This window comes from Oxyura jamaicensis, chromosome 26, assembly GCF_011077185.1.
Source record: "Oxyura jamaicensis isolate SHBP4307 breed ruddy duck chromosome 26, BPBGC_Ojam_1.0, whole genome shotgun sequence".
Classification (NCBI taxonomy): domain Eukaryota; kingdom Metazoa; phylum Chordata; class Aves; order Anseriformes; family Anatidae; genus Oxyura; species Oxyura jamaicensis.
Window position 1 is genome coordinate 6209893 of NC_048918.1, and position 15579 is coordinate 6225471.

The following is a 15579-nucleotide window of genomic DNA, read 5'->3' on the forward strand; positions in this document are numbered from 1 at the left end:
CAAAACTTAGGGAAAATGCAAGTTTAACAGATGTCCTTTTTTTTCCCTCTCCTATGCCTTTTCTAAACAATCTGTTTTTAAGTGAGAAGGTCTTTGTAACTTATCTTCCACTGACCTGATTCGCACAACAGAACGCTTCCTTAAGTATTCCAGTGTAAGGCACTTTTGCAGTGCACGGCTGCAGCAGCTTCCCAGAACACTGAGTTAAGCTGGTCAGCAGTGGGTACAGCAGACTGCCCTTTGTACATAGCACTTGCTACTAACTGCCCACTGACTAACCTAACGGAGAGGTTAGAGGAAATGAACACAGCAAAATACTTTTAGTTGATAGCTGTTTTACATGCAGTTTGTGTTGTAAGGTTGTTCTCGCGTAACTGATGTTTTCAAAAAAAAAAAACAGTTTATTTGTGGTAAGCCTAATGTAAGCCAATCAGCATTAATCTGTTGTAGCTACTATGCAGCTGCAAGCTTAACAACTGTCAGCGTCGGGGCAGTGTTCACCTTGTGCAGACTGAACTTCACTGCATCCTGCAGTAGCTCAGAATAAAGAGGCAAAGCCTAAAACACACTGAGATGCTAAGAAAAATACTCCTCAGCACATTCAGGTAACTGCCATTAAGTATTGTCTATCTGAACAGAGCTCTGAAATCAGTGTAGCTGCAGTGCTCTCTGAAAATGAGACTGAAACAGGAGGCCTCTTTGTTTAGCTTATGCACAGGATTGATGTTTGTTAAAGAAACAAGGCACCCATCGCGCCACTCCAGTAAGAGCAGTAGCATGACTTTTATAGTGTTCAGTGCCCCACAGTATGTGCACACAGTTCCTGATAACTTTCCATCTCAGCAACTACTAATTAGCCCCATTTAGCCTGTTGTACATGTGTATGCCATAAGATGACCATTAATTAGCCCAATATAGTTATAGAACAGTATAGCAGAGGCACAACTTTCAGTACATACACTGAGACTCTGCTGAAGACCTTGGCAGTTACATCTTTCTGTAATGTGAGAGCGCCTCTGCTTTTTGCCCAAGCTGTGGGTCTCTGGTCTGTCCTTCTGGTGGAGGAGATGGCTGAGTGCTGATGTTCAGTCAGTTCATGGTTTAATCTTCCATAACTGAAAAGAGAGGTTGAGAATGAGTATAGCCCTGAAAGCCATAGGGCTGAATGCTGATCATCTACAGCTAAGACGCCCATCTCCTTCACCCATCCTGCACTGAATGCTATGCTCAGTGAGCTTATGATGTGAACTACAGGAGGACCATATCTTTATTCTGAAGAGACAGAACTTAGGGGTCTGACTAATGGCTTTAAGCCTGACCAGGGCTGAAACTTAATACAGGGCTGTTCTTCCCCCACCCCATGCTACCAGCTGGCTGAGGGAGGTAGAGCTTGACTCAAGCTGGTCCCTTCTCTGAATTACCAAGCAGAGGGAGCCTAATTCAAACCAAGTCTTTTTGCTTGGGTGAAGGGGAATTTGGCAATGGTGTAAGAGTGACACAGCTGCATGCCCAAGGGTTTTCTTCTTTACGTGGGAATTATACTTACTCTGATATTGAATCCTAGCAGATCACTTATAACACCCGAGACAGCAGAAAGTATTACAACACGTGTTATATTGTAGATTAATGGATTCATGGTCAGCCCATACAGTCTAAATGGGGTATCTAATTCCTACAGTAAGAGAAAGAAAGAGAAAAGAAACAAACAAACAAACAAACAAAAAACAATCCTGCCATTAGTTAGCCCTCACCTGAAGCAATTAATCTGCTTTTTAGCTTAATACTGGCTTTCCGGCAGACTTTGAGCTGCCTCTGTAGCCTTCCACTATGGATTTCAGGCTTCCCTGCTCAGATGTTTTCTAACAGCCATCCTGGATCTGAAAAACATCCTTTTTATAAATACTAGCTTCATAACAAGACTCTGATGCAACAGGCTGCAAAATTTGTCTAGACTATTCTAGGTGGCTTTTAGACAATGCCCTTTCTTTCAAATAGCTACCCTGCCTCTGTCAACAACAAACTTCCACTTTGAAGTTGCTGAAGGAAAATGACATTCTAAATTGTAGCAAGTCACTATTAGTCAAATGTTTGCAACATAATTAGCTACATGAACCTTGTATTACTAGATCTTATACCACTGTTGTCGGAGCACAGACAAACTCCCTTTGTGAAACCTAGCTTATCTAATCAAAAGACAATTGAACTGGAAAGAGCAAAACCACACGGTCATTGTCATTAGCCACCATTTGCATAAAGCTGAGCAACGATCTGTTTTTAGGGAGATTAACTTACCTTCAGTAGCTTTGTAGAGAGTTTCAAAACATTGTTTACTAGAGACAGCTGTTCTTTCTTGTTTGGCTTCTTCTCCATCTTCAGGTATAAGTTTATCTGTGACAGATAAACATTACAGACTAGAGATTAATATTCCAATACTAGCCCCCAAACAATTTCTGACTTTGGAAAAATTAAGAGTTATTTTTGCAATCTCACTCCTAAAGAAATGATAACATCTACAGACAGAGGACTTTAACAGTGATATATCATTATTTCCTGATTGACATGGCAAATGTGTTAATGCCCAGCCAAAAATAATTTAAACCTTTAAAATTTGAGTCTGTCTAATATTTACCAGCTTGTCCCTCCCTAGCTATACAGTTATATTGCTTTATTACAGTGCAGCACAAATGTTGGTTTTTAAATTTTAAAATTTGATTCTGGTATTTTTTTAAGATGGTTTGAAATGCAGTAGTTATAGCCAAAAACGGCATAAAGCCAAGGGGAGAACAAGTGCATGGAGGTACCTGCTCAGTAAGCAAGATGGAAATATTACTGTATTTCTTGTTGGTTTCAGATCCCAAGGATGCTAGGCGTAGTAAAAAAAGGAGAAGTGCTACCTCCCAGATTAAGAACTCCCAGTTGTAAGCTGCATTCAGAAATGTTTTGTGACCCTTCAGGACCTGTATTGAAAACAAAAACCATCTACATCAGTAACAACTAACATGCCTATTCTTTGGAGAGGTGCAAAAGCCTTGCCCTCATTCCTCTTCTGAACAAATATCCATGCTCTGTAGTGACTGATGCTTTTTCCTTTGAAGTATAATTTATTCATGTAACAAGGTTAAAGTAAAAAAAACTTGTTTAACAACCTTGTTTTAGCTTGGAATTTGCTTTTTTTTTTCCCCTTTCCACCAAGAAAAAGATGTGTTAGCCTGAAAGCTTGTACTTTCTCTTTCCTCCCTCTTTCCCATTAACTAGTAATTAAATGTCTTTCCTTGTGTGTGCTTGTCACAAAGCCTTAGACCACCACAGCCATGCTAAGCTGATTCTGCCTTTCCTAGGAGTGCATTTATTCATCAGGTCTATTACAGCAGGATGGGGATTGTCATTGCTTTCTCCAGTGACCTGTGGCTTACAAAAGCAATCACAGCAGTGAAAGTCAGTATCTACTACTCATCAGTCCTATTTCCATCACAACTGCATCTTCTTGATATTAAGAACTTTCCTAAAAAACATAATCAATCTCTTGCGAAAACCAAAGAAACCAAGAAACAGCTCCTTTATTAACACTACTTACTGTAACAGAAGGTTTAGTGAAGAATTAAAAGGTGTAATAGTTACTGAGCTGTATTTCAACCACAAGGGTTCTTAAAGATGGTGCTGCAATCAGCCCTCTTAAATAAAACATCCTGTGAACACATGAGGTGCTTAGGCAGAGTCCTTTATTTTGTGCAAAAAGCCTTTGTCCTGAAATCCTAATTATACGAAATCCAAGCTTTCCACCACAAAAGGAGAGAATGAATATCTATTACCAACTAAACATCACCAAGTTCTTAACAACGCAGAACTCCACTCCCCATACTATTTTGGAGACCAACAGCTACAATGCAAGCATTATGTAGGTTCTGCAAAAAAAAATCATCTTTTTTTTTTTTTTACCTACTTAAAAAAAAAACTCACCTGGGCACAGCATATAAAAGCAATTGAAAGAGCCAATAAAAAGATGGATGATACAACAACATCCACAGATCGCTGGGGGCCTCGCCTCTGGAGAAATAAAGACACTGAGTCAGGTCTAAAGTTTGGATGTAGGATCTGCAGAGACATGTAATGTACCTAGAGACTTCATTTACACTCACTGTAATAACCAAACACACCCATTCTTGGATTAGAACTCACCTTTAGATAGGAACGAAGGGATAACCAGATCTTAATGTTTTCTACCTTCTTGAGTCTGAAGTGAGGAATTTCATATTTCCTAGCTTTCCGAGCAGATGTAATGTGACTAAAAAGCTTGGCAAATAAAAACCTCTGCAAATTAAGAACACACATACACACTCAAAGATAAATTAGAAAACATAACAAAACATAAGAAGGAAAATCATTGCTAGGGTTTGCTTAGTGGTAACTGGCAGTAAGACTTAGCTTTACAGCACTCTGGAAAGTCTAACTGCAGGGCTTGACCTCTCAGACATTTATCATCTTGTATGTGGCAGAGGTAGAACTGCTGATGCTACACAAGGGTGGCCACAAAGCTCTTGTCAAACCAGGAAATGATGACACCATTCTTCATAGTATGCAATATTCAGAACCATTTTGACAAAGCTATTGCCCAGTCATGACAGAGCTGAATATGATGTAGCCAACTCTCCAATGTTCCACCTTAGAACAGGCCAGCTAAGTATGCTTTTTCCTAAGTAGCAAGTGTATCGACAAGCTTATGCCTGATAAAGAGTCTTACCAGACTCATCTAAGTTTCTCACACATCTTACCTGATTCAACACTTCTGCATGCTGAGACATGTTTGTCTTGCCATTGTCTTATGATAGGAAGCATGGTTTTGGAAGAACCACTGCTCCATGGTTCATGAAATATTTTAGTTTCAATATATTTAAGCATACCTGTTTATATGTTCTCTCAGCAACACACATCATGAAGAAAAACATCCAGGTTAAGCAAAGACGTTCAAGGAAGTTGATCACAGACAAAACAATGACGGGGATGCTAGCAGGTGCTCCACAAAAGATGTGCAAAAGCTCCTTTAGAGAAATGGAGCACAACTGCTCCAGGTTATCTGTGCGAAAGAGTCTGTAGAGGAATGGTAGGAATGCTAATCCAATGGTGATGATGTTTCCCAGCATTTGATACCCCACTCCCTGCTGGTAGGCATTAACCTGGCAAGCAGTAAAAAAACAGCACGATCAACCAGATTTTTTGCATCAAAGGAAACATATGCTGCTGTGGCAGCATTAATTTAATTGAGCACTCATTTTCCCCCCTGCCTCAAAGGACATAGCATAAAGTAATCCCACCCATTTCAGTCCAAACACCACAATTTAAAAACAAAAAATGCTCACCAGTCTTTACCGAGACTCGATAAATCTTGGTTTATGCAATTCCTAAGTACATTTAGGACAACTGTATTTGCAGCTGTGGGAGGACCTAGTTTTATACTGCATTTCATGGTTGCCAGCGTAGCTATTTTCAGTTTTTGTTGTTTTTTAAAGTGTATGGGAGAAAGGTTGCAATGCTTTACAGCTCTCTTACCCTGCTCATGATAATCCCACTGATCTCCAGCACAGACATGTCCACCTTCTTACAGTCATTCCCTTCCCAGATCAGCGCACTCACTTTTGCAGATGCTGGACTTGTATTCTGTAGCCAAAACAAATGATTCTATAAAAGAAAAAAGAATGCAACAGGCATATAATGCATTTTTGTCTTACTACTAAATAATTATTTTTCCTATTAAGTATTTAGATTGAAAGGGGATTCCAAAGTTGTCTTTGAGTGAAACACTTTGTTTTGGGATTAGCAGTGGTCTAGATGATAGTGGGGGGAAGTTCATTGATTCTGTTTAGATCATTCTAGCCTTCTGTGTGATTAGTCCAGCTGACAGAATGGGCTCATCCAGCAGTAGGTTGCTTACATTATACCAACAGCATTCAGATGCATCTTTTGTATTATTTGGGCAGACAAATGAGGAGGGGGTAGTTGAATTGAAGAAGAAAGAAAAAAAAATCAAAAAACAAAAAACCTTTCATAGTACTCTCTACTGCACGCAAAACAACAAACCTGCTGGAAAACATCTTCCTTCACGTCTCGCCTGGTACCTTTCACAGTCACTTCCTCACTGTCACTGGTGCAGGATGAGCGGCACTCTGGCCCGTGAAGCAGATCATCCCAAAGCATGTCTTCTGTCTCAGAGTCATGGCGAGTACTTTCTGAGTCTCTCCGGGTCACACTACAGCTCCGGGATCCCACACTAATGCAGGATCTTGAGTCCTTTGAAGATGACAAAATTTACACAGTACAGCCCCACATCCAATTTGCATTGCCCTCTCCAAGCAATCAGACAAATCAGCTTCCCGTGAGGCTCAGTCTCAGTTGAGAACTTACAGTTATATCAACCTGATAGAGACTGATGTGTGAGCTGCTAAGGGCAATCTTACTTACTGATAGTTTTTGTGATCGTTATTTCTACATGGGAAGTCACATGGATAGCATAAGTTCCCCACCTCCATTCTCAACTTTTCAAAATAAAAACTGACTCACCAATTCTAATGCAAAGTTTTTTCTAGTTTCTCCATAATCTATGTTAAGATTTCATTTATTTAAATATTTATATCCATATATTTTATCTATATTTTATTTTTATGTAGTGGGAGTGGGGGGTCGGGAAGATAAGTAATTAAGTGAATGAGTATATATCACAGAATAAAATATTTCTTCCTTCAAGAACTAGAATTTAGTAGCATAAAAGCTACAATACAGTGCTGCCTCCCAAACAACAAGCCTTTAATACAAGCAATTCAAGGCAGCTTGGACCATAACGTGCTGCTAGTAGAATGATTTTTTTTTGCTGTTGTTGTTAAAAAAATAGAATAGTCACAATTGTGAATGAAATCCACAAAGCTGCAAACATGCAGGGAGGGAGGCCACACATTACACCTGAAGATGCTGAAGCACTATTATTTAATAATGGTCTGTTCTGATGGGAGGGATATCCCTGCACTGGTCAGGCTCAGAAAAGCTAAGCCTGTGAATTTACCACCATACCTGACTATATAATGTGGATTCCAGTTCAGATTCCACGACACTATCAGAGTCTCTGGCGCCTTTAAGGGCTTCCTTGACCTGCCAAAAAAAAAGGAAAAACAGCCCATGATCCATAGCAGAAAGTTGCGTGGAAAATGGCATAAATTCAACATGAGTACCTGTGAGACAGCCTGGTTCAGAGAAACAAGAGGCCTTTTCTTCTCTTCATAGCTATTGTCACTGGAAGCCCCTTCTGCATTCTGGCCTAATAAGATCCTTTGTGCCATTGCTTCAGCATCCTCCTCACTTGAAAGGTCATCAGAAATACCATCTCTGTTGGTGCAATCATCCTAGAAATGCAGCAAAATAAGATGAAGGCACTGAAAGGACCAACATGAATTGCATCAAACCGCAGGTTCAGAGCCAGTGCTGCTACTACGCCACGATACACAGTAATCTCTTATCTCCAAATGCCTAGAAATAGAGAAATTGGAATGGCAAAATACTACAGTCCTGTAGGACTGAAGAAATTTGTTCTGAACAAATTCTAATCTATGTTCTTCATACTGGAGGTAACACCTTACTGACCCAGAGGACCTCAACAGTAACTCCACAAAGCTTCTTGTTTTAGAGCTTTAAACAGCAATCACGAAGCCTTAACTTAGTCTCTCTCTCACCCTCCTAGAGACATTTCAGTCTTCATTTTCCTACCTCCAGTCTTCCAGAGGATAACGTAAGAATTGTTTGCAAGAAAAATATTTTGCAGAACTACTTTTGAAAATTTCTATTTTATTTATTTTTAATCATTATCAGCAGTATTCCCTAACTGAGCAGCTTATGAGCAGCAATCTCTGTAACTAAATAAGCAGTTAGGTAAAACAGACATTTTCCAGGACTGTCTGTAATTAACACACTTGAGTATTGTAACAGACACATGAAAAGGTGCTTACATTTAATATTAGCAACATGTCAACTGTTCAGTCCAGAAGCAGAAAGGGTTTATAGGTTTCCTACATGTAAGCAAAGATTTGTTGGGAAAGAGAGTACCTGGAATTGGATCCATCCATACACTTAAGTACCAACAAACTTTTGGGCTCACACAGAAAATACTGAAACTTGCCACTTCAAATGGATGTTTCTTGCCAGTACCTGATGGCTCTTTTCTGCATCAGAAAGTTTATTTTTCTCTTTCAAGTGCAACAGCCTGTATTCAGATCTGGCATGTCTGTGCTTAATGCCATTATTCACAGCATTCACACCATTTTCTGTCTCAGTCCCTTTCTCAGCTACCATCTTTACTCTTCTGACCCTGTGAGAGAAAACAAAATTAAGTGCTTTTATGTCAGAGAAAAGCTCTTTGAGGAAAACATCAAGGTCTCTGTCACTTGCCATGCAGGTACAACATTAAACAATAGCTAAGGGAATACCTGACTGTCTTCTTCTGACAAGCTCTTTGTGGCCTGATTCTGTTGAAGAGACTTAAATCTGCTCCATTCTCACCATTTTAGTAACTGTAAACTTCTAAATCAAGAGGGAAATATTTTCTTATTCGAAAAACTAGCTAAGGGCAACTCAGAAGGCAAGAAGTCTGCATCAAGGGAAGGGATCTGTCAATTGAAAACTCATCTAGAAACTCGCTTGAGAAAACAATAAAAGACAATGAAATAATATCCCAATCTATCCTCCTCTTCCCCCAGGTTATTTTTAGCGAAAAAGTAAGACAGTGTAGTGGGATGACTATTCGAGCAATCTTAACTAGAAGACACAATTGCTCCTGAAAATTAGGAAAAACTGTAACATAATCTGAGAATACACATTCAAGAATCGTTTCTTATTTGATAAATAAAAATAAGCCCTGTCACTTTCTGCAACCCATCTACCACTTAATTTCAGCTACAGCGTGAGACACAGTACAATCTCCTAATAAGGACATAACAAAGACTCCTACATTACCAAGCATGCTTTTAGTTCAGAAGCTGGCAGACCTTGGGGACATTAGTGACAGCACACATTTTGTATTCATTTTCCAAATATTGATTTGTTCACACAGTGTCATTACAAGTACACCAAACCCAGCAAAGATCACATACCTCCTTCGGAAAAGCTTGCCAAATAGACTGTTAAGAATGGATGCAGATTCTGACTGCTGTTCTTTACTGGCTTTCTCAGAAGAAGACCCGCTGTTCCCATCAACACCCACAGATTTGCGTAATTTCCTGATTAGAAGAAATAAAAGGAGAATTCAATTTGCATAGCAAGCTAGTTTTAGGTCTTTCTTAAAGGATCTGAATCGGATCTGAACAGCATTCTAGATGCTATTTTACATGAGTCATGCAGACAGGAGGCCTACTTCCAAATAGAATAAATTTTACATGGATAAGCAGAATTTATGCATACACAAGACATCAGTGTCACTAGTAAAGGAACTGAAAAGGATACAACAGACAGAAATCTAGATAGAGTCTTTACCGTAGAAATCTAACGGCAGCAAAAATCTAACCACATCCCTTATTCTCTGTTCAGATATATTACAGATGCATTTGCACTGAGTAACACACCTAACAGTTAAATTCCTAGCAGATGACTTGTAACATTTCCCACACACAAATAAAATTGCCAGCAATGAATCCACCAGTCATATCCATCATCATTTGCCTCTTCTCAATAAACACTAGCAATTTGGTGTAGTTAAAACCAAAGCAGGACACCGGTTTGGTTTGCAAAACCCTGAGGGTGCCTTTTTATGCAGGATACCCTCCTCTAACCATGGAAAGGAACTATATTAAAAAGCTACCTTAGGAAAAGAAGGCCCAAAAGCCAACTAAAGCAGACCTACCACAGCCTGGTAACTTTGCATTTGTCTTCATTATGAGAAGATTACATGCAAGACAGAAAATACTCCTTTTTACAATTGCAGTTAAATAACATTGACATAAAAACAGAAGAGAAAATATTTACTCGTTAACTTTTCCCATGAGCAATCCATCATATGCTCTGATCCCAACAAATAAACCCATTACCTCTCTCACCTCCTCCGCCTGCTGAGTCCGTTGTTTCCTGAAGTTTTGCTGATCTGTGTGGACACTATTTGACAGTGAACAGTTCCCATCAGTAACATAAGGCACATTGGTCCCATGATTTCACTTGCATTCACAACGGGTATTATGAAATACAATACAACTGCTATGACTGAAAAAGAGAAAATTATATCAAATGCAAAAGCATGACCCAGTTTTTACTTCCATCTTAACTACTTACTTTTACTCCGTATTATAACTTCTGCAAATACTACTGTCATACATCTCAATAGGCATCACTTCATAGAAATTGCTTATTCTGCAAAGTGGTCTTCCCAAAAGAGGAAGAAAAAGCACAAAGAAGGATTTTTTTAAAAAAAAAATAATATATATATATATATATAAAATATTCTGGATGCACTGAAAGAACACACTTTCACTGTGTTCTGTGAAAGACCTACTCCTAAGCTTTAGCAGATGAAGTTCCACATCTGTTCAGAAAAGAACAATAAAATAACCTGGACTGATACAAGAAACCTGAGCTAATAAATCCTCACACTCCGTTAAAAATGCTCCAGTACACTGGGATATAAAGCACCTTTGATAAGTAACTTTTTACACAGTACAGAATAAACACCGGACAAAGAGAAAAAGGAAGCTGAAAGATCACTTCAAAGGACAAATCAAGAACAACATAAACAATCAGCTACTGGATGACAGCGGAAGTGCAGAGAAGCATTCACTTGTGATTTCACTGGTTAAAATGTTAATGCCCAGTGGATAGTATGAAGCTGCCTAAATTAATAGATTTACTGTCAGAAAGGGCCAAGCATGTTTTTCCAAACAGATCTGTGCAACATCAAGCAAAGACTTTTTACCTAAATATTCCTACATCAAATCCACATCTGGTGCAGACCACTGCAGCTCAGAGTTATAAGTACAAACAAGCTGTCTGAAGAGAGGTGCCTCAGTATAACAAAAGTAAAATTCAAAACTCTTCTCACCTAGATGATTACCCCACCTTCTACCATCCTGTACAAAACAGTGAAATACATCGCAACCTCACAAAATAGCAGAATGCCAAAGCACAGCTGGCTAAGGTGCCACAGGAAAGATGGCAGTCAGGGACTCAGTGTGGCTCTTGAGTTTTGATCCAGTACCTTATCACCAAGACAGGGCGGAGCAAACACAGCAGAAGAAGTTAGCCCATCACCTGAAAGGGTGGGAGCATGGAACCCACGAACACACTGAGGGTAAAGCTTTGCCCTGTGTCTGCAGGTAGTGCTCAGGCAAATAAATTTCAGATAGGATCCTTATCCGTTATATTATGGACTATGAAAGAGTATCACATGCTTTGCAGAAAAAAAAAGATCATGGCACAGAGTACTGCTACTCCTTACCTTGCATAAGGTAGAGTACCAGGAGCCACATAAAAATACGCTGGGAAGTAACCTGTATCCACCACTGGCTGAATAGTGGGAAAAACACAACTCTCACAATTCCCTTTCTAGTTAGTGACGTCCAAGGGATCTCAGGCTTAGCTTTGGCAAACGTAGAACCTTGAAATTAAAGGAAAAATAAACAAGTCATTATAGGTGAACTATGAGAATTTTCCTACTTGTGACTTCCTCTTTGGCCAAGGCCAAAATCTGCCAGCACGCTGCAATTCAAAAGGGAACCAGCCTGCCTTCCCAGCCTCCGCATCTCAGGCAGGTGTGCCCAAAAGCAGGTCCTCATCTTACCTGCGCGCTGCCGCCAACCCCTCCCTTCCCGCCGAGCTCTGCTCTCGCCAGCCCCTAACGCTGCTCCCGCTCCACGCCGAGCTCCTCCTGCCGCTGCCCGCGGCTTTCCCCCGGGCACGGATCCCCCGGTGGCACGCCGGGGGCCACAGCAGGCCCGCAGAAGACCTCAGCAGCAGGCCCTCCGCAGCAGGCCCTTCTCGCCCCTCCGCGCTGCCGCTCCGAAAGGCGGCGCCCAGATGGAGCCGGGCGGCGCCGAGGGCCGGGCGGGCACCCGCCGAGGCGCAGCGCCGCCCGCCCGCCCGCCGCCGTCACCCCCTCACCTCGGATGAGATCCACGTCGATCAGGTCGGGCTGGATGTGCCCCTTCTTTTTAGGCTTGTTTTTGAAGCCCTGCGGATCCGAAAACAAAGGCCCGTCAGCCCCGGCGAGCGCCGCGGCGCGGGGCAGCGCGGCGGGGCCGCCGCCGTTACCTTCATCTCGGTCTGCTCGATGGCCTTCTCCCATATCTGCTGGTCGTAGGCCCCGACCTGCAAGGAGACGAGGCTGAGGCCGCGGCCGGGCCCGCGCCCGCGCCTGCCGCGCCGCACTCACCTTCTTCTGGTACCACGAGATCGCGTCACGGTCGCGCGCGGCCATGGGGCGCGGCCCAGCCCCGGCCCGCTCCCGCCGGTGCCGCCGTTACCCGGGAGACCGGCGCGCGCCGCCCGCCCGGTGCTCGACTGCCGCTGCCTGGCGCCGCCCCGGCCCGGGCAGGCAGCGCGAGGGGAGCGCCGAGCGGCCCCGGCCCGCCCCCTGAGAGGCGCAACAAGGAGCGAGGCAGGGAAGGGACAAAATCAGACTTTGTTTATTAAAAAAATACTTTACAGGAAAAAATTCTATGCATTCCGCTCGACTATTTTACAAAGAAATAGCTTAACAGTTTGACACTCTCGTACAGTCAGCTACTAAAGGAAATGCACTGCGTCAGAGGAGTATTCACACAGAGGCTGTGGAGCTGTATCCACTTACACCACTCGTCGTAAAAACCTCTTTAAAACACTTGCTAAATGTCAATAAATATACTAAGGCCGCACAAAGCAAACAGTCTTCCAGGCAATTGTACACATCCTCTGTAGGCAAAGACCTTAGATAAATTAGAACCACAGAAAAAATCTTAGCTGCCAATCCAAATCAAACCACAAAAACAGCAATACAGAACTCTCTTTACACGTTGTACAAAGAAACCAGAAGCATATGTATTCCTTTAAATGCAATTCAGAGTGCCACCGTGAGGCACCTTCTCAAGGCCATGTGCTATGGCAGCCCAGGGCCACCCTGCCCTGGGGAAAGGACAGGAGCAAACACTGGGGGATTTCTGGCCAGACCAATACAAGGACAGCACGCGGGCCTTCGAGGGAGAGGTTGCTTTTCCGGGAGTAAAAACACATGCTCCTCTTGCACCCCTTAGACAGGCAAATGCCAGAAGCACTTAGCATTCCTAGGAAATGCAGATTTCAGGAGTTTATCACTCAGTTGGTTGAGACCTGAAAACAGCAGACCATGCCCAGAGAAGGACTTTAACTTTTGTCTGTAGTAGAAGATGTGACAATTAGCATCATCCAGGGGAACTAAACTGTAATGTGTAGACCTGACAGAGTACAGTAGGGAGCCCTTTTTCTGTATGGCAAGATCTGTACCTATGAAAAATTATAAATCCCCTGAGAACACTCCACTGAGTGTCCCACCTTCCTGGAAGAGAATGTGTCAAGTATCTGCACAGAACGACTTCTGGCACGTCTGAAGGAGAGAGGAAAGTGAAGATAACTGATGATATTTGATCTTTAAACGGTGTTTTGCTAGCTTACTTTTTGCACAACTGAGCCACTTATATTTATCCTGACAGTTTATCAACAGCACTGTATTTAAAACAGAACCCTAAGCCTGAGGTCTGTCTGATCAGTCTTTGTAGTATGAATACTTGGTCAATGAGTAGTTGTCCCCAGTACAAAGTAGGAGTGTTTTTCTAGATAGCTGCTGATGACATAAACTAAAAAGAAATTAGATACAAACATAACAGGAGCCACATAAACGGAGAATTGATAGTTTATATTAACTGAGCAGCACTGCTATTTATGAACTGTTCTACATCTCTCCTGGTGGTACTCCTGAGATCTATTAAAACTACTGATGAAATATGCCAGTTTGTTTATCTTGGCATATAGGCTGTTTTATGAAATCTTAGAGAAATTCAAGCAGCTATTTAGTGAGATATATTTAGAAATAATTACTTTGACTTAACCAGAAATTTGTTTTGCTTCTCCACTGAACAATTTCAATGCATTACTTCATTTCTAAGTAGCCGTAGCTTAAAAAAATATTCCACAGATTGTTGTAGAAAATGTTTGCATCTTTCACATCAAGGCATTGTTCTAACTATGCTCTATTGATTTCACTGGAATTGAAGTGGTTCTGAAGTAATGGCTAGAGTTTGGTGACCAGCTTCATAAGCAATCTCTCCCATACTACACATCCAGATGTGAGATGGAGTTTGAAAGCAGTACGTCATTTTGGTTAAAGCATAACAAAGCTGTTAATTTACTTGGGAAACAGTTTTTTATAAAGATTGTATACAATTTGCTCCTCTCTTCCTCAGTCTTCCAAGCATGCTAGAACAGTATCAGCAACATTCAAGCCATTTGAAGGTACGTTTCTATATTTAAATTTGATAATATATAGATATCACATTAGTAATTGAACTGAATGTAAATAGAGCATGATACTATGGATCACTTCCCTCCATCCAAAGAGATGCCAGAGCGTTTCTGTCAGGCTATAGGCACAGATTTCACTAAACCTAGAGTTTTATAAGCAATGTGAGCCACTCTGGTCTTCGCCTTTATCCATTTAAAACATGCTGTTAGAATTTACAGAGGGCTTCCAAATTGATTCCCCCTTCATTCCATTTCAGCTTTTAATATAAAGTATACAATTTGCTGTATGGGGGCACTTAATTTGTTTATTGTGCCATTAAAGATATGTTTGTGGAATCACTGAAGTATCTGCAGATTTGTCCATTCCTGAGTGATTATACAGTGCTGGCTGTCAAAGAACACCCACCTTATTATGTACCTCTACTGACACAACCAAAGAATAGCACATGTGAGAAGGAAAACGGGCACTTGGAAGACTAGCAGACTTCTTAAAAGGAAAGAACACCCTTGGGTAATACAATCTTCAAATGTGAAGGATGAACTGAAACCACTATTGCCTGTGAGGAATTTTACTTTGCACAACCCTTAAAGCTATGAAATTCCTCTCAACATAAAAAGTGGAAAAAACCCACCAGAGAACAGACTGCTCATTTATGAGCCAGTCTGGATCATCTAGAATTTCTGCTAAGATTAAATTACACCCCTGCATGAATCACATTTTATCATAAAAGCTTTCCATTCTAACACCTTATTTACACAGATTACTAAACAAGTCACTACCACTTCAATCTGTAAATTAGTTTTAAATTGAAATATTTCCTAGTCCTCATTTTTGTACCGAAGACAATACATACATACACATAAGGAGTAATACAGGTTCTAACTAATCACTGCAGTATCTTCTGATGATTATTTTTCTATCAGTTTAAAATAGTGACCTCTACACTGAGGTGCTAATATGTATATAAAAGCCTACACAAACAATATTGCACAAAGTAAGATTTATCAGAGTAACATATTTTAGAGACCCTTATAAAGAGAAGAGTAATAATTGATATTAAAAAGATGCATCCAGAACTAACACAGCATCTTTGC

General features: G+C 41.1%; 1 protein-coding gene across 1 annotated transcript; it reads right to left on the reverse strand.

The window, feature by feature from the left end:
* Nucleotides 1-591: 591 nt before the first annotated feature.
* Nucleotides 592-12513, reverse strand: PHTF1 (putative homeodomain transcription factor 1). The gene is made up of 18 exons (XM_035346801.1): nucleotides 12386-12513; nucleotides 12265-12321; nucleotides 12115-12184; nucleotides 11453-11611; nucleotides 10065-10224; nucleotides 9126-9251; nucleotides 8185-8344; nucleotides 7215-7385; nucleotides 7057-7134; nucleotides 6073-6282; nucleotides 5545-5673; nucleotides 4899-5171; nucleotides 4177-4308; nucleotides 3958-4044; nucleotides 2802-2957; nucleotides 2293-2388; nucleotides 1547-1672; nucleotides 592-1115 (listed from the first exon to the last, which is right to left on the reverse strand). The coding sequence occupies exons 1-18, from the start codon at nucleotides 12428-12430 to the stop codon at nucleotides 1095-1097; spliced, it is 2256 nt and encodes a 751-aa protein (XP_035202692.1). The 5' UTR covers nucleotides 12431-12513; the 3' UTR covers nucleotides 592-1094.
* Between the last annotated feature and the right edge of the window lie 3066 nt (nucleotides 12514-15579).

Coding starts and splice junctions, on each gene's coding strand:
- PHTF1 (XM_035346801.1), bottom strand. CDS start 12,430: ATGGCCGCGCGCGACCGTGACGCGATCTCGTGGTACCAGAAGAAG. Junction 8,345..9,125: donor GGCAAGCTTTTCCGAAGGAG/GTATGTGATCTT, acceptor TTTCTCTCACAG/GGTCAGAAGAGTAAAGATGG. Junction 2,958..3,957: donor CTTTTATATGCTGTGCCCAG/GTGAGTTTTTTT, acceptor TTTTCAATACAG/GTCCTGAAGGGTCACAAAAC.